This window comes from Octopus bimaculoides, chromosome 8 (assembly GCF_046866305.1).
Source record: "Octopus bimaculoides isolate indiv1 chromosome 8, ASM4686630v1, whole genome shotgun sequence".
In the NCBI taxonomy this organism is placed as follows: domain Eukaryota; kingdom Metazoa; phylum Mollusca; class Cephalopoda; order Octopoda; family Octopodidae; genus Octopus; species Octopus bimaculoides.
Window position 1 is genome coordinate 44869012 of NC_142935.1, and position 26235 is coordinate 44895246.

General features: G+C 35.8%; 1 protein-coding gene across 5 annotated transcripts in view; it reads right to left on the bottom strand.

Moving 5' to 3' along the window:
* Nucleotides 1-10699: 10699 nt before the first annotated feature.
* Nucleotides 10700-26235, bottom strand: part of LOC149134382 (uncharacterized) — a 37543-nt gene continuing 22007 nt past the window's right edge. For all 5 annotated transcript variants that reach the window (XM_089356421.1, XM_089356419.1, XM_089356420.1 and 2 more), the window contains one exon: nucleotides 10700-23418. In XM_089356421.1, the coding sequence (XP_089212547.1) occupies nucleotides 13824-23285 (9462 nt within the window). In that variant the 5' untranslated portion in view covers nucleotides 23286-23418 and the 3' untranslated portion in view covers nucleotides 10700-13823. The remainder of the gene's footprint in view (nucleotides 23419-26235) is intronic.

The following is a 26235-nucleotide window of genomic DNA, read 5'->3' on the forward strand; positions in this document are numbered from 1 at the left end:
ATATATATATGTATATATATATACATATATATATATATATATATATATATATATATATATATATATGTATATATATATATATATATATATATACTATATATATATGTATATATATATACATATATATATATAACATCATATATATATATATATGATTATATATGTATATATATAACATATGTCATATATATATACAACTATATATATATATATATATATATATATATATATATACACATACATTTATCACATACATCATATAAATATACCGTATATATATACGTGTATGTGTGTGTGTATTTCATTTAACCAGAAGGAGAGTACGCAACATCATAAGATAAATTGGTAATGTTTTGAAGGAATTTCTCCTTCACTACTGTTGTTGTTGGTGGTGGTGCTTTCGTCGTTACGATGGTCGTAATGTCTTCTACTTTCAAATCCTTGACCGATATATTAAGCTGGACATGTCTTTAATCGATGACACCGCCCTTAGTAATCCTCTCCATTTCTGTGCCACCTTATCGATTGCTATTGAGTCATCGCCTTGTACCATCACTTTGATGCTCTCAGTCACTCTCTCACTCTTTCTTTCACTCCCCCTTTCTTTCTCTCTTTCCCACACATAAATACGTTCACACGAACACACACATACACAGAGTCACAAATATACATGCACTGAGGATGTAGTGGAGCGGCGGTGTTGGACAGTTTCCATCGATGTGACGTCAGGTGACAGTCATTTACGCACAAGATGCCCCCTTGTAAGAAGATATATCAACATATGACTTCATATAGCATTGATTTACTTACAAAAGACAAACGACACACAGACAGCCACACCATTGTGTATGTGTTTAAAGAGATGTTTACATGTCGCAGTGGTCTGATCAGCTAATTTATCCAGCTGTCTGTTTTTTTTTATTATTCAATAAGAAAGACAGTTTATCGATCTATTCAACAAACCTTATACATATCTATACACATATTTACATATTCATAAATGCATGCATGCATTCATCTTTCTACCCATCCAACTACGTATATCCTCATCATGCTCATATGTCCATCCACCATTCAATCTGTCCATCCACCTATTCATCAACCAGTTGTTCATCTATTCAGCCAGGCACCCGTCTCTGCCTCCCTTCCTCCCCTTCTCCCTCCCTAAATCCATTCTTCTAACCACCCCTTCTTTTGTCCATCTATCAATAATGTTATATCTGTCTCCCTATCTCAACCCTTCAATAATATAAGCTCTCTCATTCTAGCACCACAAGAAGATGTTTGTCGCTGTCATTGATTTCTTGGGTATATTCAGACGAAACACCAACATCCCTCACAAACACATCACCTGCACGCCTCCCCCGCACGCATGCGCGCGATTATCATGAATCATCATCATGAAATTCTAGATGTGATGTGAAGTGTCAGTTGTTATAATCAGTTGTTATAATACTTTTATGGTTTTGAGTACTCTGTTTTAACCACCTGGTCTGTCCTTACCTACTCACTATCGTTCTGTCTCAATCTGTATATACAGTATGTGTGTGTGTGTGTGTGTGTGTGTGTGTGTGTGTGTGTGTGTGTGTGTGTATTGCTGAAGAAGGACACCAGGTACATTTTCTTTGAGGAGAAGTCAACAAATTTTAAAAAGGTCCTATAGGCAACAAACCCACACTCTTTTTTCTCTGGATATCAGAAGCATGACTTCTCATATATTATGAGCTGTCATGTTGTTGTTGTTGTGGTTGTTGTTGGTACTCCGCCGCTTACGACGTCGAGGGTTCCAGTTGATCCGATCAACGGAACAGCTTACTCGTGAAATTAACGTGCAAGTGGCTGAGCACTCCACAGACATGTGTACCCTTAATGTAGTTTTTGGGGATATTCAGCGTGACAGTGTGAGAAGGCTGGCCCTTTGAATTACAGGCACAACAGAAACAGGAAGTAAGAATGAGAGAAAGTTGTGGTGGAAGAGTACATCAGGGTTCGCCACCATCCCCTGCCGGAGCCTCGTGGAGCTTTAGGTGTTTTCGCTCAATACACACTCACAACACCCGGTCTGGGAATCGAAACCGCGATCCTATGACCGCGAGTCCGCTGCCCTAACCACTGGGCCATTGCGCCTCCACATGAGCTGTTATATATGTGATATATCGTATATCACATCTTCGTTTTAACAACTATAGTATTTTCATGTACAGATATAATGTAATATAATCTATATATATAAAAATGAGAATGTGTGTCTGTCTGTCTGTCTGTCTGTCTGTCTGTCTGTCTGTCTGTCTGCCTGTCTGTCTGTGTGAATCCCTAAAACTCGAGAACTACGCAACCAATTTCATTCAAATTTTACACATGCCTTACTTAGGGTTCCAGTTGTGTTTTAGTCAAAAAAAATTATTAACTTCTTGCAGAGTTCGAGCACACGGCAACATAATATCTCCTCCACTATTTAAGTATTACGTGTCAAAAGTGAAACAAAAACACTCATGTCAAATACTTTCACTTTAAAAATGAAACTATTCCACTAACTGAAACAATCACATTTCGATACTGTAGTGACAGATACTTTCACAGAGAGAGAAAGAGAGAAAGAGAGAGACAGAAAGAGAGAGAGAGAGAGATGTATATGTATACATATACATGTACACCATTTCGATACTGTAATGACAGATACTTTCAGAGAGAGAGAGAGAGAGAAAGAGAGAAAGAGAGAGAGAGAAAGAGAGAGAGAGAAAGAGAGAGAGAGAGAGAGAGAGATGTATATGTATACATATAGATGTACACGTATATGTATATAAATATAGATCTATACATACATGTATATGTATACATATGTGTAGATGTATATATATATATAGATGTACATGTAATATGTACACATATATACATATATACATGCATACAGATATCTATACACATATACACCCATCACACACACATACACATGCACACAAACACACACATTAGTCATTTGTTTTCTTATCCAAAACCACGTCAAAAGTACTGAATGGATCTTTATGAAATTTGGAAATTATATTCTTTGCATAACGGCCATAACTCACATGAAAATTCATATATTTTTGATGTTGATGAAATTTTAACCCGAACATAACAGATGAGCATTATTTAGAAAATGATGTCACACGTTATCGAGGCTACCATTCTTTCTGGATGTGCAAAAGGGGATGACATTCCTTTTACATTCAGAAGACTACAATTCCCCCTTCGTGTGACTTTTGCCATGTCCATAAACAAATATCAGGGTCAAACACTGTCTGTAGCTGGTCTTCTCTTGGAAGAGCCCTGCTTCTCACATGGACAACTGTATGTTGGCTGCTCAAGAGTGGGCAGCAACAAAAAACCTATTTGTATATGCTCCACAAGGGAAAACAAGGAACATAGTTTACAATGAGGTGTTATAATCACAACAGCAAGAAAGTATGTACATGATCACCTTCTTTTACGAAACTTCATTGACTTTCATATATTTATATTGATATACATATATATACGTGTGTTTGGGTGCGTGTGTGTATATACATCTCTATATATAAAGATGATGCGTAGTCTAGACGGCGTTTTTAGATTTCATTATTCTCTTTAACCCGGGCAACGCCGGGTATTTCTGCTAGTATAATATAATATAATATAATATAATATAATATAATGTAATATAATGTAATATAATATATATATATATATATATATATATATATATATATATATTTATATATAAACATATATATATATATATGTATATATATATATATATATATATATATATATATATATATATATATATATATGCATATGTATGTATATGAGTGTGTGAATGTGACCGTGCGCATGTGCATGTGTGTGTAAGTATAGTTATCTATCTATACACACATCCACTCACACGCGCGCGCATATATATATATATATATATATATATATATATATATATATATATATATATATATATATATATATATATATATATATATATATATATATATATATATATATATATATATATATATGTTGGCGCGAGGCATCGTGTGTTGCATTCACGAATGCGAGATCGTGGTTTCAACTCCTAGACCGGCCGTGCGTTTTGTTCTTGAGCAAAACACTCCATTTTACGTTCCTCCAGTCCACTCAGCTGTAGAACAGTAACCCTACAACTAACTGACGTTCCGTTTCCGGAAGATGTTACCTGCCTTGCCAAGTCAGTGAGGTGGCATCATTTGAAAACTAAAACAATTCGAAGCGATATATAACAACATTCATTAATCTGGTTGATTATAAATGCTAACTGCGAACTCTACAGAAATAATGTTTGCCAATGTATCTGTGGTCTGATGAGTAGATAGTGGAGTACCCCTCGTTAAGTAATTACTGTTTCCGAGGTTCCGCTAGTTAAACAACATATGTAGCCTGGATTCTACCTGCTTTATTCCAATAATTTGGATTTTTATTCGCATACATAGCAACCCCAGTTGCTAACTGAGAACTATAAAATAACTATTTTTCAGCTTATTGTACTTGAATGAGGGAAAAAAATTACAATCTTCTACGTCAACGAAACACTATTGTTCCTAAAAGTTGCTTTTTTATACTTTCTACGGATTGCTCGAAGATTACTAGCTTGCTACACCTGGATCCTTGGATCTTACCCATCAGGATATTTTTTTTATTTCCAATTATAACTAATCAATTACATGACTAGTCAGAGGGATTTGTTAGTAGTCAAGGATGGGTGAGACAATCGATTATATTGACCAGATTACTCGACTGGTACTCATACTCTCACAAGAAGGTAGGAATTGAAGTCGGAACACTCCTTTGCAAATACGGACCACCACCACCACCACCACCACCGCCACCACCACCACAATAACAACAACAACAACAACAACAACAACAACAACAGCAGCAGCAGCAACAACAACAACAACAGCATCAGCAGCAGCATCAGCAGCAGCAACTACAACCACTATCTCTCGACCTTTTTTTGCGCAGTTTTTAGAAATTCTGGTCTTTGAGTACTCTTAAATAAAAAGTTCAGATGTTGGAGAATGCAGTGATTCATTTAGCTTCTATGTGTGTTGACTGTGTGTTGCTGATTTTGTCAGGCTCTGGGATCTCGAATTAGTGAATTCCTTTTTTGTGTTTCTTTCTTTGTACGGTTTTATTGACATATGTTTGCAGAGAGAGAAAAAATAATTGATAAGGGCGTTTTCTTGCTGTTGGATTGCGGATACATCATCTGAAGTAAAACGTGATGTGGTGTGGCCATTGCTGGAGTGCCTGATGCTGCTAATTACTTTGTATAATTTGTAGTGATTTTTACTTGATTTGTTTATGTTAGAAATAAATATTTACTACCCTTTCCGTTTTCCTTTGGTTTAATATTTCTTTTCGTTGTATTCTTGTTGCAGAGTTTTCTTTCAGCATCAAGAAACTAAACATATTAGATGTTGGTATAATGTGTTTGAAGTTATCTCTTAGTTTTTATCTCGATAGCTGTCTCAGTTGTGTAATTTGAGTTGCACTATGTATGTTGCTTTATGGGATATGTTTATTTTGCAAGCATTTATAATTATTTTGTTGAATGTATGTTCTGCAATGTTTATGTTGGCGACTGCGGTGTTTAGTTCTGTGAAATTTATTTTAGTTTCTTGATGGAATTGTCCCATATCTACATTTTTCTGTTTTTATTGTAGTTTATGAAAGTGTTTTGCTTCATTGGTTGATGCATCTCTTGTGATGATGATTGCTACGAGAGTAAGCGTAGAATTGGGAATTCCTTGTTACATGTTTGCGTAGAGCAGAAGGCAATGTCTCTGAAGGCTTTATGTAGTTAGCTTGGTGAATTGTGTGATTATCTTGGTGTAGTTTGTTCAATGGCATTCTATAATCACTTATGATATCAACTTTTCTCTTTGACTTGTTCGTGTGATTGGATTGCGGCCACGCTGGGGCATTGCTTTGAAGCGGGGTTTAGCCGAACCCACTTCGAGGACTTATTTCTAAGTCTAGTATTTATTTTATCGTATTTTTTTGTCGAACTGCTCAGTTAAGATGTAAACAAACTAACACCGGTTGTCAAACGATTGGGGGAAACACATACATATACACATTTACATGCACATACGACGGGCTTCACCACACTTTCCGCCTACCAAATTTAGTCACATGACATTGGTTAGTAGACAACACAGCCATGCTTACACCTATATTCGTATTGTTCTTTTTTATAGCAGAACGTGTTATATCCATTGACGACCCTCCAATTATATTTAAGAAGGAATTAATTTGTTGCGATTGGAATGTGTAACCTGGTGAGACAGTTGGTGAGGTTAACGGTTGTATATATATATATATATATATATATATATATATATATATATATATATATATATATATATATATATATGTGTGTGTGTGTGTGTGTGTGTGTGTGTGTGTGTGTGTGTGTGTGTGTGTGTGTGCGTGTGTACGTATGCATGTATATGCTTATTATGCTAACCCCTTTTGTGTTCCTAGCTTTTATTTTCGTCTGCTAAGATTTCTAACAAGCTGTGCACTATTATTCATTGAGAACCATTTATAGAACCTATTCCCTGGAAGCATTTTATATATATATATATATATATATATATATATATATATATATATATATATATATATATTATATATTGGTTTCGGCTGTTATGCCTATCCTGCTATATTGAGATATAATATAATTCAAGATTCGAAAAGGTTTGTGTTAAGCTTACAACTTCGTTTCTTGAACAATAGCGACGTGAATGCCATGCATATTCAGGAGTTATTCGTTTCATTTTGTGTTTTTATGACCGCTAATATTCCATTGTAGTAGGTTTTGTTATTTTTCTGATTTTGTTTACGCGGTTTTACTGTCATTTTAGTTTTTACTTTGTAATATGCATACATACATACATACGTACGTATGTGTGCACATCTAGTTATCTATCTATCTACACAGATGCACACACTCTCTCACACACACAAACACACACACACACAAACACACACACACACGGTGTGTTAAAAACATCGACAAATCGTTTAGTTGTTGGTTCTTATCTCTAACGAACTTATATAACAATAGTATTATGGAAAAAGATTTCCATTTCGTGTGACGATATAGACAAATCGCTTTGAGGAACACTGAAAAGAAGATACTTCTAAAATATTTCTTTCTCTAAGCTTTTATATTCATCTGTCAATGTATCGAATTTACCGAATATTAATAATAATAAAATTACGAATATAGAATTAAATTAAAAAAAACTTAAGAAATAAATCTGCGTATTCTATATTCCATAATATTTCTATTAGGCTGTAATTAATTATGGTACCTTTACAGCTAAACAGATCTTGAATCTGTACGTGAACTCTACTCAATGTCTAGTGGTATGTTATCTCTTTCAAAGCAAAGAAAAGAAAATACTACACCAGTGGTTTTCAATCATCTTTCCCTATGGTCAACTTTTGATTTTTATTTCATTCGAGTGGACCTCATAGTCATTCGATATTAGAAGAAATTCTATTGTATTATAATTAAACATTACTAGGGATTACAGGTAAGTTCACCGCCATCAATTCACTGCCATCAGTTCACCGTCATCAATTCATCGTGAAGAAAGTTCACCTTGAGGAAAGTTTACCGAGTGGTTAGGGCAGCGGACTCGCGGTCATAGGATCACGGTTTCGATTCCCAGACAGGGCGTTGTGAGTGCTTATTGAGCGAAAACACCTAAAGCTCCACGAGCCTCCAGCAGGGGATGGTGGCGAACCCTGCTGTACTCTTTCACCACAACTTTCTCTCACTCTTACTTCCTGTTTCTGTTGTGCCTGTAATTCAAAGGGTCAGCCTTGTCACACTGTGTCACGCTGAATATCCCCGAGAACTACGTTAAGAGTACACGTGTCTGTGGAGTGCTCAGCCACTTGCACGTTAATTTCACGAGCAGGCTGTTCCGTTGATCGGATCAACTGGAACCCTCGACGTCGTAAGCGACGGAGTGCCAACAGCAACACCATTAACAGTTAAAAACTATTTTATTGAACCCCCCCCCCGAAAAAACAAACAAACAAAAATCGCAGAATTAATGACGGTGAACCTACCGGAGATGATTACAAAGAATTGTATGAAAACAAAAAAATTAAAATCTTTTGTGTATTGTTGAAGTATAAAAAGCACTTTATTGCACATAAATTTTAGTGACTAAAGATCTAATATGTACCTCCAAGGGTCATATGGTGCATCAAAGGTAATATGGATCCCGGCTGAGAACCACTGCACTATACCGTTTCTGTTCACAACTAAGAGGCCCGTATCTCTGCACATTGTACCGAATTTTCAGTCAAACCGATTGATTCAATGTTGGTCATGGAACATCTAGTGTCTGCACAGTAGTGTAGCAAGAAGTAGAGGTAGAGGTGACGGCGACACCAGCGGGTAGGGAGGTGGTCTGTCTCAGCGAGTGTGCTTTTATGGGGGCAAACTCTTGGGCTGCCCCTGGAGGCATACACTCTCGCTACGCTACCCGTCTGAAGCACCAACCTTTGTTAGTCTGAAAAAAAATCGATATAGCCGTATGAGACGCTGTTATTATATCATTTGTAACATTACCAGAGAGCATCCGGGAACCTTATCTATTCTCGAATGATCATTGTACGTCCTCCCTTCATTTTCACCTTTTGATCTCGGAACTGTAGCTGTTCTTCTCTAAAAATCTCTCTTCAGCTAATGCTTTTGTCTGTCTCCCTCCCCACCTTTCAATTTGCGACCTTGAAACGTTCAAACTGAACATTAACCGCATTAACCCCATTTAAAAATCTCGTTTCCAGTCGACTCCTCCTCCACCACAAACCTATTCGCTTGGTTAAGAAGTTAGAAGACAAGGAACAAGCATCGCTTCTCCCTCCCCATGCTAACTAATAAAAAGCAAAACAATAAAAAAATAACTCACTGAACCAACGCCCACTTTGAGAAACCGTTTATAATTTTATGTAAATATGTAAACATATGCTAATATATACACTATATGCAAATTAATGAATAACTATTTCGTTTCGTGTTAATAACCGACCGAAATATTTAAATATCGTTGGTATTGTTAATGCTGTTGTTGATGTAGATGTTTTATTTTGATTACATCTAAATTTGCGTCTTATATAATACTGTTCGCTGTTAAGTGAAGGCACGTCGTTTGGTGGTTCAGATATTCAGCTCATGATCGCAAGGTCGTGAGTTCGATTCTCGTCGGCGCGTTGTGTCCTTGAGCCAGATGCTTTATTTCACGTTGCTCCAGTCTACTCAGCTGGCAAAAATAAGTTGTTATTTCAAAGGGTCAGACTTGTCACATCCTGTGTCACGCCGAATCTCCTTGAGAACCACGTGAAGGGTACGCGTGTCCGTGGACGGTAATTTCACGAGCTGGTGGCTCCGTTGATTGGATCAATTGGAATTCCTCAACGTCGTAACGGACGGAATGGCAGTTTGCTACTGTTTATTGCCTTCATCGTTATTATTGATTTTGTAGGTGATATTTTCTTGTTACAGTTATTATGTGTGTTGTTATTTAGGGTCAAATCAGTCCTGATTAAGCAAAGTTGTGGGTTAAAGGTATTCTAGCCGCGACCATCTGGTACTTTTGTATATCAGGGACTACATCAGCGAGTGTATCTTTTTTTCATTATTTAAGACATTTTGGTGTTATTTGAGGGAGATTTGGCAGATATTCCTAACAAATTGACTATGACAAGCTCAGTACTGCTTGTCCTAGTATTTTTTAACCCCAGGAAAGGTTAAAAAATGATGTTCAAACTACGACCATTTTATTTTTCTTTCAGACGCAATGCTTATAAAATCACACAATCCTTTGCGTTCTTAAGATAGTAGGGCATAAGTTAAACGAGATTATGCTGCTATTTCTAGTACCTCTCGATACCTTCTTGATTGTGTTGATGTTATGGTAAGTAGTCTTATAATTTTGTTGCTGTTGTTTCGTACTCGGTCAAGCTTGCTCCAGCAACACCATGATCAAAGACATTTTCTTTTTCGTTTCAGGCATAATGTATCTAGGACTACACTATCAAATGTATTCTTCCCATTGTTGTTTTGAAGACGGTTGGGTGTGATCTGAGGGAACTTTAGTTACTACTTTTAGAATACTGAGAGACAGCATTGAGGCTTCCTCAAAAGTTCTTGTTAACATTTTTTAACCCTGGGTCCCTCCTAATTGAACAAACTTATGATCAAAAATATTCTTGCAATGCCCACTCCAATTTCTATTTTCCAGATAACACGTACTTGATACTACATTATCCAAGACTACCTAAGATATGGTTTCTAAGACTAGAATATAATTTAAGAGAATTTGGTTGCTGTTTCTTGCAAGTCAAGCGACCATGTGGAGTTTCCCTACGTTATTGTTGTTGGTATTATTGCAGTCATTGTTTTATTAGTTTGTTTTTGGTATTATTGTTGTTGTTTAACTATGATAGGCAGAGCAATAATCAAAGGAGTTCAATCTCTAATCATATCCGTATCTATGACTATATTTTTCCACCGTGTCCTACATTTTTTAAAGGACAGCGAGTGATTGGCGGAAGATTTGGGTACTATTTCCAGGAAGTCAAGGAACCACGTAAAACCATCTTCACTTGGTCGTTACTGTCGCTGAGAACATTTAGTACGAAACAATCTACTTGGGTTATATAAATTAAAGCCAACGAGAGAGCCTCTTTGTGGCACACTTGACCTACCAGAAATAACAAAATCCAAGACGTTAAATTATGCAATCACTGGCATCCCTACAAACATGGCAGAGACAGGATAGTCACGGCTGGAGTGCTTTTAATCAGTCTTCAAAATCTTCAGTGCGGTTCCATTAATGCTGATCTGGTGCTAAGCAGCAAATTGATACTATTGGTTCTTATGAGTTATTTCCCTTAGATCACTTTTTGTAATTATGAAAATTACTTTGGTTAAAAATATTCGTACCTTTTTTCTACTTTAGTAGAATCTATATTCACTGATGTAAGTAGATCTAGGAGGACTGTTTCGCAGAGAAAGTCTGTAAGACAGAAGCTACCATCTTTCATTCTAACAAAGATCTTAGGTATAAAAAGTAACTTTTCTATAAAATTCTAAATTCGAAATCCATTTTCTTTGAGAGCAGCTGACAGGTGATTTAGGTCTTAGTTGCTCTTGATGTCCAATTCCATTTCATAAAAAATTATTTTGCGTACGTCGTTTGGTGCCTACCTGATAAATAATGTCTCCAATTTGGCCGCCACTCAACACGCTATTCATATTGAAAGTGCTGGTGCTGGTGCTGGCTGCGTGACCTGGAAGACTCCGCCCGGTGACCGAAATTGATAAACAACAATAATACACACAACAACACGTCAGTCACTTAATAGTCTTTAATTGCTCTTCAGAACCATTGAAAAACATTTTTATAGTGTGTGTGTGTGTGTGTGTGTGTCCCTAGAGAGTAATATATATGTCTGTAGATGTAGTAGATGTGTGTTTTTGTAGTTGTCTGTAAGCAGTGTATATGTATTTTGGGGTAAATATGTTTATATGCATATCTCATTGTCTGCTTGTTGATGTGTATGTAAAGATATCTTGTGTATGCAGGTGTACATATGTGTATGTGCATGCGTGTATATTCTTTGTGTGATTGTGTTGTATGGTTTGGTATTGTGCAGTGATGTGATTTGATGTGGTGTGGTTGTATATGTGTATGTTAGTGTTTGAAAAATTATAGGATTTTGTTATAAACTGAAAATTCAGAGATTAAAGTGTCTAGTGAAACCAGACAAAAGACATAATTGCCATTATTGATATAAATGTACAATTGTTGTATGAAAATGTCTATATAGATCTGACAAAGGAGACACTGTCTCTTTTAGTACAGATGTAAACTTTGGCATATTAAAGAGTAGACAAGAGGGGCAGTTCCTCTCTTGGTACACATATGCAAATTTGCCATATATTCAAGACGTGCTGCTGAAGGGAAAAAAACTGAACAGAACTGTTTTATACATAGTTAAAATGAAATAACAAAGCAAAGGAACTCAAGTAAAACAATGCGTGACATCTCAGATGCAACCGACACCAGAGATACACATGACAGAAAATGGCATACACTTTTTTTTCCATTTATATATCATACTCATAGTGAAATTTATTAAATGAAAAATGAAATAAAACAGATAGAATTATAAACAAATAAAACTTATATCAAAATAACATAATTGACTTTGTCTCTTTCGGAAAAGATTATAGGATATAATATTGATATGATGCATTTTGGGTAATTATTTTATCAAACCTGGTGAAATAGTGAGAAAAGCCGACCCCAACAGAATTATTATAGCAAAGCTTTTAGTTCGATACTTCTGTTGATTCCAGTACTTTACAACTCTAATAATTATAATAGCTTATTATAGACATCAAATCAGATATCTGCAGAAAGAGTTAGTCGATTATATGAACCCCAGAACTTGTACATTGTTTTATCGACTATGGTGGGAGATAAAAAGCAGTTTACTTGTGTGCAATTTGAGTTCAGGACGTACTGAGACATAACTAAATACTGCAGAGGTATTTTTTCTCGCTAATAATTATAATTATTTCTAACATGGATACTAGGCCTGAAATTTAGCGGGAGTGCTCAGTCGATTAAATCGACTCCAATACTTGACGGGCATTTTATTTTATCGATCACTGAAGAATGAAAAGCAAAGTTGACATTGGCATAATTTGAACTCATTACATAAAGAACTAAAACTAAATATTGCTCCAAACATTTTACCAATGCACATCCCTTAATTTATTTCTGAAGCTCAAAACAACACATCATAGGGAAATGATTGCAATCAATTAAATGGATCGCAATATATCACTGGAACTATTTTAACAAACCTAGCAGGATTTTACTCATTGCAATGAATAAGCGAGGCGTATTGATATGAAGCACTTCACAGATCCTACTACTCCACAGCCTTACTGAATAAAAATATATAAGAACTAAAAGTAATACATTAAAATGAAACAGTCAAAAGAAACAATTTGAAGTGTCTGGGGTAAGTGTCCAAGACTGTGTATTCATAAAAAAAAAAACTTTAAGGATAACAAAGCCAGTCTGTTTTTTTCCTCTCAATAACAAATAAAAAAAAAGTGGTACTTCATTTTATTGATTTCTGAAGGATGAAGAATAAAATCGACTGCAGTGGTATTTGAACTCATACAGTACATAACTAAATACTGCAAAACATTCCCACACACTTCGACTCTACAAATAAACCGCACTTGATAGTTTGGTAAAATCAAAAAGCTCATACTTTGAACTATAAATCCTATTTTGCTCAGAAACATATTAGAAATGCATTTAAATCAGAGGTTGCGAAGTAACCACTCCAATAGCTGATGATTCAATAAGTAGTGGTTAGAAAAACAAACAAGCAAAAACAAGAAGTTTATTCATTAACATTAATACAGTTAGTTTTAATCCTGTAACGTAACTTTTTTTACTGTATATATATATATATATATATATATATACATACATACACACTGAATTTTTACCGACTTAGCAGAAAGCCTTATATTCTTTTTTAAAGGATAAAAATAGTTAGAGGAATTACGTTAACTCGCATCTATATTATTTAGTATTTTTCTTTTTTATCTATCTTGCAAAAATGAGCAGTAAATTTGACTTCGATGGAAGTTGACGTCAAAACTTAGTGACAAGAGACTCAGTATTACAAAGCAAATAGTCCAGCGCTCCTTAATGTTTTCTCTCATGTTTAACAAGGCTTTCATGAGTTCGAAACGTTACCGAACACTTCTGACATTTGAAGCTTTTGATGCCCGAGTGTATATTTTCATGCGTCATCAAACTATAACGTTGAGAAAAACCTCGCCCACATGTATCACAAATATGTGACTTTACCGACGAATGTGTACGAGAGTGTCGCAACAGATGAGAATTGGATACAAACGCTTTGTCACACACATCACATTTAAATGGTCGTTCGCCTGTGTGACTACGGGTGTGATATAATAACTGAGAAGGTTTCGTAAACTGTTTAGAACAGTATTCACATATAAGTGGGGGTCGCTTTTTCTGTCTACGTGAGGTTCTTTCCGTATTACTGTGATTAACTTTACTAGTTGATTTATTATCATTACTACTTGCATCTGATACGACATCTACGTGCATTATACCTTCATGAAAGTCAAGATTTTTAGAAGTTGAAGTCCGTGTAGAAGAGTCCGACTTCTTAATTCGAGAATCTTTGTGTGTGAACTCTTCGTTAATGTTAAAAAGTTTCTTTGAAATTCTTCCAGATTTTGTGGTCTTCACAGCAGAAATTGTTTTAGAATCTCTGTATTTATAATTTGATTCATTTACACGAATTTTCAGTTTACGGCTTTTTCTTGAACTTGCTTCCTCCTCGTCATTGTCTAGTGAGAAGCAAACTTTTTTATTTATACGCCGATCTTTCGGAGAGACATAATTATCTTTCAGTTTTCCTTTGCAGGCGAAGTTTGGTTTCATTTTCGTGTCAGAGTTGGTAATGCTACCTGTACATTCGGAAGACTGTAACGAGTAAGAATTGCTTAAATTATTCTCCAGTCTACAGCAGTTCACTACTAAAGTTTTCCGATCATTACCAGCGTTTAATCTAGCAGTTTTCAAACGATTTGGTAGTACTGGAAGTTTGGAAGATTTAGAGTCCCATACCTTTAATAAATTAACATCAGATTTCGAATATTGACCATTTCTGCAGTTACTGCTAGAACTTTCTAAACTGTCCATGGATTCAATTTGATTTGTTAAAGAAGTCTCATTGCCAGCTGTTGCAGCCGTCTGATACAACATATCAAATATGTTTTTCGTTTCATGAATTGTTTTAAAGCCTTCTTCTTCCTTTAAAAGTGTTGCAGTCTTAATAAGAAGAGGCTCTTTTTCAAAATTAATTGATTGAATTTTCAAAACTTCTCCTTTTCTCAAATTCGTTTTTTTGCTTTCTGGTGTCAATTTAGATGACAAACGACTATATTTTGCTCCGTTATCATTGGTCGATTGGCTTTGGCAAACAATGTTTGTTTTATCATATTTTATCTTATCATCAACTGTATTTTCAATAACTGATGCCACATTTTCAATAACTGATGCCACATTTTCCATCTCGGAAATATTCAGTACTCCTGTTGAGTTAGTTACTTTTGTGACGCTAACGTCTTTAATATTTTCTCTCTGAAGTGTCCGGTTGTAATTCCTTTTGGCATGTGGCCCAGATTTGGAAGATTTCTGGACAAATTTTAGATTCATTGAGTTTTTTCTTTCATTGGATTTATTCGACGATTCCCCGAAATTACTGATGCAATTCTTCGAATGTTCACTGCTTTCTGCAGTAACCTTCAGGTCTGGAACTGAGAGGTCGATGTTTCTTGACCCTTCAATATTTGTTCGCTTATTTCTCTCGTACTTTGCTCTTGGTGTGTTTTCATCAGCATCCGTAGAAATTTCTTTTGAATCTGATCTCAAAACTTCTTCCACCATCCATTCATCATCATCACTTGTTAGGTTGTTTCCTACTTTTGGAATATAATCTTTAAATGACATATTTCTTTTCTGAGCATTTTGTTTTTGGAAATAGCTTCCGAAGGAGTTATCTGATACCAATGAGCGAGTGCTTAAAGAATTAAAATATTTTATAGAGATTATAGAATTATCTATCTGAGAGTGTTTTCGTTTTAGCTTTCTGTTTTCTTTCTTTACTTTCCAGCTTTTAACGGAATTAATATTAAATGTATCGAACATTTCAGTATCACTATCGACATACGTGAGATTTATATCTTCATCCGCGCAAGATTCTATTGGATTGACATTTTTCAATGCCTTAAGTTCATTCTTAGTATCTCTGATAATTGTAGGTTTCGTATTGTTTTCACATATGTTTGTATTATCTTTCATGCGATGGCTGTCTTTTACTGGCTTATCATCTATTTTCGTTGCATTTCTTTGCAACTTTGATTGCTTAACTTTCTGTGAATGCATAACGAGTTTTCTCTGACGAATTTCTTTCGGAATAACGGCTGTTTTGGGTTTTATAATCTTCGATTGGTTGCGTATTTTAAAAGAAACATGTTCTTTAGCAGAGGGATCCGTCTGGATGTCAGTTTTACTACTCTTCCCGTCTACAGAAGACAAATCATAACACACTTTCCTTCTATTTCTGTTTGTCAATGACTGTCGGCTAGAAACTCTGGTATTTAACTTCCTAGGTGAAAGTTTCGAATTACTACATCCAATCTCATCTGTTCCGTCTGTTAATGCATGTTCTAGTGAGTCAGGGATTATTCCCTTTAATTCATGTTGTTTGCAAATTTCAGTAGTAGAGGTCACAACATTTGAAAAGTTTTCCGTAACAGAATTTTCTTTTAAATCACTTTTCTCTTCTTCCACAGGACCTTTTGAGTCGTTCTCTGAAAAGTATGTTTGAAATTTTACAGAATTGAATAAAATATCGTCATCACTTTCTGTCCCCAAACCTAAGATATAATCCCCTGTGCTTTCTTCTACGAAACCACCATCACTAGAAGAGGATAATTCCACCACATACTCGTCTTTCTCAGAGTATTTCTCTTCCTCTTTCTTACTACATTGTTTGTTTAAAACACCAGGACTTTCGCTGGTGGTATTTTTCCTTGGTCTACCAACTCTATTTTTCTTCAGTTTACCTGCTGATAAAGTATACTTCCTGTCACAGACCTTCGTATCAAATACATGATCAGCATAGGCTTTTTCTTCCAAATCAGATTTTCTCCGATTCGAAGCAATGTCTCGGCGATCTGTCTGTCCTTCGATCTCGTCGGAATTCAAACTCGCTAGAAATTTTGATGTTTTCTCTTTTTGACTACCCAGGGATTTCTTGATAGACCTTTTCCTTCTTTTTCTTCCTGCACCACGGGATTTGGTCAGTTTATTTCTAAATTTTTCTTCCATCATTACCATCTTACCCACATTTTCAAAATATGCTGCTAGCTTTGCTTTCTTTGCTTCTAGTTCCGCTTGGTTTGTGTTTTTGTTCACTATTTGTTTCATATCAGTACCACCGCAAATATTACGACTGATCACAAGTTTTATGTTCCTGTATTCATCAGCACGACTAGTGAGAATGATTTTGACCAATTCAGTATAATCGTCAGTGAATTCATTCCTGTCTAGGGGCTTATCGTTAACGGACGAATCTCCTTGTGTGCTTAGCGCATCTATATCCGACAAAACCTTATTTTTACTTCTTTCACGAGTCATACCTTTTGTTTCTCCCCCATTTTCTGAAATTTCTGCTGTTACTAATGACTGCTCAGCTCCTTTATTTTCAGACGATGTGTTATCGCCAATTGTTACTTTCATTTCAGATGTCTTCAGTAAAATTTCTTTAATACTACGATATCTTCCTGCCCCACAATGCTGCAAACCTTGAACAATGTTTGCGTAACTGATGAGAAAACTGTCAAAATCTGATTCAGCTTTTGATAATTGATGTTTAATGGCTTCATAACAAAGTCTCGCGTTTTCGACTATTGTTGGGTTGACATTTCGAGGTGTAACTTTTTTCTCTCGAAGCGGTGGTGGAGGAGGGAGTTTGAACAAAGGTGGAGGTGGAGGAGGATAAATAGGTAAAGGGATGCATGGGTGGATCATAGCAATCGGAGACGAACTTTTATTTTTGCAATTATGACTTAAATTTCGACTCCTATTTTGTTTCTCAGACAATGGTGGTTTTTGTCTAACAGAAGACCGGGAGCTTAGCTGGCGCTTCTTCGCCAAATCACTTAAGGTTTTAGATATTTTCTGTTGTTTTGTCTGTTCTGAAGCACTTATTCCATGCAATTCGATAGAGGACAATTCATTTCTGTTAGAAGTACTCATTATTTCGTTAGAGTTAAGATTGTTACTCGTTGGAGACATTTTGTCTTCAGCTGGCAGAGCCAGTTTCAAAGGTTCTTGCATTTCAGCTGTGCTACAAGAACTATTAAGGCCGTGCATGCTGTCTTCGTTTGTATCGATTGGTTCTTTCGAATTAGTGGAATTTCTCTCGGAATACCACCCCTTCGTTGATCCATAGTAATTTAACACAGACTTTCTCTTGGAAAACTTTCGCCGAGATTCCTCATTTTTCGTTTTAGACTGGAGATATGGACATTTCCATGGTGCTTTATTTGTCTTTTGTCGCTTGTCTAACTTCTTTTTCAATTCAAGATAAGATTTCATCTGCCGTTCCTCCTGGCTTAGATTTGAACCTTCATCAAACCATCCGTCTTCTTCCAATTCCATTTTGCTTACTTTCTCCCCATTTTCTTTTAAATGTTTTTCATTCGTCAATTGCAACGGTGTCTCCGAAAGATCTATATTTAAATTTGGTGTCAGTAGTGCCGCTTCACTTTCATTATTTTTCTCTTTTGCTTGTTCGTTAAATACTGAACTACCCGGATTTTCGATGTTTTCAGAATGTCCACTATCGTGTGTAACAATTATGGTGTCAGAATGTACTTGCGAAGCTTTATTATTGGCTGCCTCATTTCTGTGCTGCTGGGAATCCTTTGAAAGATTCAAATCAGTTTCTGAACTGCGATTTTTATTTGTCGGGTTACAAATTTGCTGAACTGTTTGCTCCTTTCCATTCATTTTTGCGCTATTTTTAATTCTAGTTCTTGGTGCAAATTTTGTTTGCAATGCTCTTTTCATTGCCCGTTCTCTTTTAACTTCCTCGCTTAATCGCGGTCTTCCGCGTGGTCTTCGAGGAACTTCTTTTACATTTTTGGTCTTATATTGTACTTTTTCAACGTTTGATGTTACAGATTTAGAAGGTATACCAGTATTCGAGGATTGTATTTCCGTAGAACGCTCATTAACATAATCGGTGTATCTGTTGCTAAATCCGCCATTATCAACTGATAAAGACATCGACGACGTGTCATCAATCTTGGTTTCTGAGCCATTGTCATTTTTAAAACTGTTTTCTTTGGAGATTCGAGATTTCTTTACACATCTGCCTCTGTTGATTTCACATTCACTGATCGACTCAGCAAGTTGATAAGCTGTTTTCGAGGCGCATCGATCCGAGAACCTTTTTGTAACTTCTGGGTCATATGAAACATTTTTCTTTTCCTCCAAAACCACGGCTGACGAGCCCCTTACAGACCCAGTAGATCGGTTCCTTCTTTTTGAAGCATGCGGGTCGATATCGATTCGTGGAACCATATCTGCAGCGTATATAGTTTGTCCTGGAGTGCACTGGTAAGTTGCTGTTTTGCTTGGATATCGTTGTCTAATAATTCCACCTTGAGTTGTTGCACACTGACTAGTGTAAACTGGTTTTCTTGTAAACGAACCCAAGCTGTTATTGGGATACGTAGAATATTTCATTTGGTTATCATAGTGAAAATTTGATTTCTGATCATCGTTTGTAGATGACGACGTAACAGATATAGACGTATCGGAGGCTGCTTGAATATTGGACAAATTAATATGCTGGTTATTGTCGGAATTTTGAAGAACCATAATGTTATCGGGATTACGTGTGTCACTTTCAAAGCTGGAAACAATATTTTCTATAAAATCATTCTCAGTTTGAACTGAATTCGTCATAGTTACAGAAGCAGCATCTTCGAACCCTTCGTCAAAAGCAGAGTTGTAATCATTGAAGGAGTCAAAATCATTGGTCAGTAAATTAGCCAGGAAGACTGGGTCGTAATCCGAGAACAAAAAGGATTCATCACTCATCATGTCAGAAGACTGACCGTTCTTAGATCCATCATATTTTCCATTAAATGCTGAAAGTGATTTACCTTCGTCATTTGGACTCTCTTTTAGATAGCCGTTATCTAAAAAGCAAAAATTGGATTCAGTTAGTTCTTGTAAAACATTTTCTGCTCTACACTGCTTCGAGTCTTGTATCGGCTGAGCATTTGAAGGCTCATTTACATTTACGGCTTGAAAATTATTATCAGCTAGTCCATTAAGGCCAGATGAATATTCTGACCCAAAGTAATTAATTCGAGATCCTGAAGAATCGACTGGAGTTCGGATACTCGTATGAAAACACTGAGTAATCTCATTTTGCATTGTCTCTGTAGACGTTTCTGTAGCATTACGCTCACTTGATACTGATGGCTGGGTATACCTTACAGGATGTTGCAGCTTAAATATTGAAGAGCTAACACCAGAGGCAAGATTTTGGTAGTGCCCCATGTTTTGGCTGAGCAGAGGCTGACTGATGTTGTACATTTGATTTTGCAAATACTGACCATTTTCAGAAATGTAGTCATTCTTTTTTATTTCAGACATCGATAAATTAGAACACTTTTGTGGTTGGACTTGGTAAGGTATTTTTGCTGTGTTTCCCATTTCTTTATTGATAACTTTAGTTGGATCACAAGGGACATTTCTGGGAGGTTTTGGAATCCATGCCATTATGTCTCTAAAATTGTCCGGATGAATAACTTCCGAGTTATAATGGCGCTGATGGAATTGTGGGAGCGAGTTGCCTGCGTTAATGCCGGTATTGAAAGGGTTTCTAAACGTGTTGTTTGCCGTAGAGTGAAATTGTATGTAATTGTTTGGTTTCAGATACCCGCTATTGTTTCTGTTGATTTCACTGTCTTTTAAAGGATTTACAGAGCATCCAGTCGTTTTATTATATATGTCGATTCCAGCATGGCTTTTAACCTCATTTTGTATATTGGAATCAAACCTTTCATTAATACTACTGTGTTGTGATAAGGGTTCCATTCTTGGTTGTAAGTTGTCCTGAGTCAAATATTGTTTTGGTGATGTCACATTGTCTGTTCTTACATTTGAAATAGGATGTGACATGTTTTGTGCACTGCTATCAGCAGTCGGACACTGAATAGATCGAGCATTAGTCGGTGGCTTAGATTGAAAAAAGTCTGGATTATGAAGATTACTAGGATATTTCACAGTGGAATTATCAATTTGAGAATAAACCTCTTGGGAAGACATAAATTGATTAAAGTTCTTAATGCAATTATTAGAATTGTGAGCCAATCTATTTGTCTTATAAACCAAATAATCTGACTGGTTGCCTTTATTATACATATTTGGATATAATTGTTGCTGCCTTTGTTGAGGTGATGGTAAAACTGCATTCTGTAAGACTGTGTACTGATCCTGATTACTCATTTCTGGTACATTTACATAAGAGTTTTGTAGAGACTGGCAATTTTCTATAAATCCGCGAATACCGTTTATGTTAGTTTTTTCCTCACTAACAGATGTTACCGATGGAGTGTTCTGCAAACAAACCATATAGGGAGAACTAAAAGGTTTGAAGTTGGTCCTTTGATGGTTACTGAAAATGTTAGATGACGTGGCCAAGCCATCGTTGCTTTTGCCGATGTAATTGCTTACAGAGTTATACTGGAATCGGGGAGAATAACAAAGCGTAGAAGACTGTGAGTTTACTGAATTAGGGTAAAAAATGTACTGTATATCAGAAGATTTGTTCATGGACATATTTGCAAAATATAATGGCTGACATTCTTGATAACATTGTTCTGGAATTTGACGACGATCATCATTGCTGGAACATGGTCTAGGATTCATGAACGAACTCTTGAACAGACTGCTATTATAAGCCGAAGGGTAATTTGACATATTTCTTGTTCTGTAAATATCAGCTTCCTCACCGGCTGGGTTTGATAAATTTAATGGAGAATTCATTACTGTGTTCATTGTGGAAAACTTATTCAAATGCTTTGCAGGATTTTCCTCTTTATCTCTAAAGTTTGGTCCTGTTTTAACAAATTTGTCATTAGCTTGTTCTGGATGTTTTATCATCACTTCATCCGAACCAAGTAAAGCATTCTGATCTGGTGCCTTATTTCCGTCAGTACTGTTCACAGATGAAGAAAGAGTACAGCAGTCTTCTTTCAAACTCTTATCTTGTATCTGGCTTGATTTTATTGTTGCCTCCTGAGTTTCTTCCACGATACTGAATGTTGAAGGTTTAGAGTCAGAACTGGAGTTCCTTACAGAATCGCTCTCAACGTTTAATGTTTTACCTAAATATTGAGTGTTGGTATTCTTATAATTTAAAACAGTCTGTGGATTATCATTCAGATTTAAGTTGGAACTGATGTGCTTATTTTCTGGTGTGACTGAATATTTTGACTGAATAAGAGGCTGAGGTGAGTCGTATTGTTTGCTTTTATCACTCCCATTGACTGATGAATCATTTATTCCAGTTGAATGTGAAGGTGTGTCAGAGGTAGCCTGTGGACATACTTTTCCAATTCCTGGAAAAAGATGGCCAGACACTCCGGAAAGAATTTCATTTGAATTTTCAGAGTGACATGTTTGTTCAGTAGGTATTTTATCACTGTCAACTTCTGTGACAACTTTTTCCTGTGATTGTTTCTTTAACGTTTTACTAACACCAAAATCTTGTACAAAAATACTAGCAATCGATTCTTCGTCATTTTGATTCGTGAGAACCGATTTTGATTTAGAGATCATTTGACTTTCATCGTCAGGTGATTTTAGAGGATCTAGTGTTTTGCCTTCAACATTCGAAACATCTATACTTTCTTCAGCCACATCTTCTCCACCACCAACACCACCATCATCCCCACTTTTACCACTGCCAGTAGCAGCAGCAGAAGCAGCAGTAGAAGAAGCAGCAGCAGCAAATTGGAGATTCTCAGATATTTCATCAGCACTGTCTTGCGGTAGATCACCATTCGCAGAAAAGGTTCTAGAACTAAACTTATCTTTCTCCTTTGGGCATGCAGAAGTATTTGCATTTTGTACATCATATGATTCTAAGCCTAATTTAGTATTAGCAGTAATCTGCCGAGAATCAGTGTTCATTACTGAAAAGTGTTTCAATTCACAAATATTGCTGTCATTAGCCAAAGCGCAATTAATTTTCTCATCACACATCCTCGTATCGGACGTAGATGACGATGATGAAGTACTCATATTTTCGCAGCTTTTCACAATTGCTGGCGGAGAATCTAGACACGGATTTTTCCATGCAGGGTTAGACTTGCACTGCTTTAATTTGTTATCCATGGAATACTCCCCATGGCTTGATGAATTACCAAGATCTATTGATAATGATGGAGGATCTGATTGGGACTTACTCCCTTGGTAATCCTCGAGCCATTTTAAGATATTCAATAGACGCTTCTTGGAATCTTCATTGCTCATTATTTCTGCTTGTTGCAATGTAGATATATCAAAATGTTCATATGTAGAGCACCAGCCAATCACAATATCGAGTGGATTATTGAATAAATCAGAGTATTTACTGTCATCTCGGTCGAAGATATCACTTCATAGACTGTAAATGATAAAGAGAAAAAAACAGAATAAAATAGTATAACTTAATTTAACAGAAGTTTATATAATATATATATTTTTATATATATATATATATATATATATATATATATATATATATATATATATATATATATATATATATATATATATATGTGTGTGTGTGTGTGTGTGTGTGTGTATGTGTGTGTGTATGTGTGTGTGTGTGTGTGTCACCGTATTTAAAAAATATAAAACATTGAAATTGTGTCTTAATTATGACACACGGTATGCACGTATAACACAAAATTCCTATGTCCAGTACTGTTCGTCTGTGAGCAACCATTTCGTAGGTTAGCCATTCATACGATATATATATATATATATATATATATATATATATATATATATATATATATATATATATATGTGTGTGTGTGTGTGTGTGTGTGTTTGTGTGTATATTTAAAAAGTAATGGTGACTTATTTGCAGTTTACAACCGAAAGACAGAAATATCGACGTCACTAAAGTAAAAGCGACACAAAGCACTTATCTTTATAATTACTAAGTGGTTTCTGTGGATTTGAGTTGTTTTGACACTCATTTCTAGCAATACTGGTGCTGACTAGTATCCTTAGTGACTTTAGTGACGTCTATATGTATTCGTACGTGTGCATATATAATTGCAAACAACAGGAATGGAGTGAGCAAGTCTTTTTATCTCATGTAAATTGCTACATCATACAATAATATTCATTCCTGAAGTATCACTCCAATGAGAGACACCGAATCAGACTAATGCAAATTAAGTATAAAAATCATTTGCAAATGACTTTTACACATAATTCCGATTATCATTGGCGGAAGAAATCCAGAGAAGTATCCAACCTCTACTACCATCCCAAGGCGGAAAAACACCCTTCCTACTGCCATTTAGTAGCAACAACAATAACAATAGGCATGATGTGCGGATCCTGAAGAAACGCAATGAAGCTGTTGCCTTAACAACAAGATTCTTTCTTAATGCCCAGGGTATCAACCCAGCTATCAAGGCTCAAAAATGGAAAATACCCTGCATTGAAGGGTGGATTGCAGCACACTCACATCAAATCCCTTTCTTTGTCCTATGCTTTCTTCAGCCACATCTTCTCCACCACCAGCACCACCATCATCCCCATCACCACTTTTACCACTGCCAGTAGCAGCAGCAGCAGCAGCAGCAGCAGAAGCAGCAGCAGCAGTAGAAGAAGCAGCAGCAGAAAATTATTGTTCTACTTACGATCTGACGAGTAGCTATATTTTTGAATAGAGTTTATTTTCGATAATTTCAATTGATTTTAATCGATTAAAATTTCTTTTCTATTTGAAAATTAGTTATGAAACACGTGTAACCTTTTTATTATATTTATCTTATGATATTTACTTTACTTTATATTATACTCATTTATTGTGCTTTTAATTATTAATTTTTCTATATGTGATAGTGGATTTTCATCGATGAGTTCTTGAAACTTGGTTATTTCCCCTAAAACTATATATTATATATATATATATATATATATATATATATATATATATATATCCCCTTCACTTCATTTCCAAACATTGAAATTATTCTAAGGACGAGGAAAATATCTGAAATACACGGAACATACCATTGTAAGGGACATAGATGTTTTGACACCGTTTTTCAATTGAATATATTTTGTTTACTTAAAAATTGGAATTCTGGAAAATAAGTTTTTTTTCTACAACCGCTATTTCTGTTTTTGTTTACGTGAAATTATAAAAAGAAATGTAAGATTTGGCTGTAAGATTTAGCATGTGGAGAGACCTTCTAGGCTTAACTTTGTGCTGGTTTAGAATCACCTAAAAAGATTCTGAATCAATACATTCGACTAAAAATTCTTCAAGGTGATGCCCCAGCATGGCTGCAGTCCAGTGACTGAAACAAGTAAAAAAAATTTTATAAAATAAAAAATAACGAAGAATTTATCTTCTTTAGTAATTTCCATAAAAATTTAACATTGGAGTCCATGAAAATATCTATAAAACGGTACATGGTGGGGGCAAGATAGTTTAGAGACTATGGATAATATAGGGTAAAGACTGCCCTTCGGTCATGAATGACTATGGGATTGAAACTAGAAAGTTCCCCTCCGAGGCACAAATCTGGGTGAGGTTGTTTATGAAAGACCAGCAGTCGTTCATGCATACCAGCCTCCCCTCTCCACACCACCGATGTTATCCAAGAGAAAGACAAAGGCCGATACAGCTTGGCACCAGTGACGTCACAACTCATTTTTACAACCGAGTGAACTGGAGCAACGTGAAATAAAGTGTCTTGCTTAAGAACACAACATACAGCCCGATCCAGTAATCGAACTCACTACCCCATGATTAGAGTGCAACTCTCTAACCACTGAGCAATGCTAACTTTACATAATTAACTTCCTTTTTCTTTTGCAAAACGTTTAAACAGAACGTTTGTAAAACGCCGTTCGCTGAATGGGGGCGCTAACCTTAAACTGGCTGAGAAGCCCTGTTCTCTAGAGTAACCTTTCGTCTTAGCAAGCCCGTTCACATTTCTCATGAAATATATTCATGCCTTGGAAATGATGACAGAGCCTGTTTAAGTCACACCAAATGACATGTTATTTTAAACCATCTTATGATTTAAAAAAATGTAGGTAGTCATCTTAAAGGCAGGGTGGTCTATTTTAATTGCGTCAATATTTTGTCCGATAGTGTGTTGGGTGGTAGTGATAAAGGTAAAAACATCCCATTTCCCCCGGTTGCTAACGCAAATATGAAATAACTTGCTATTAACTTACTATT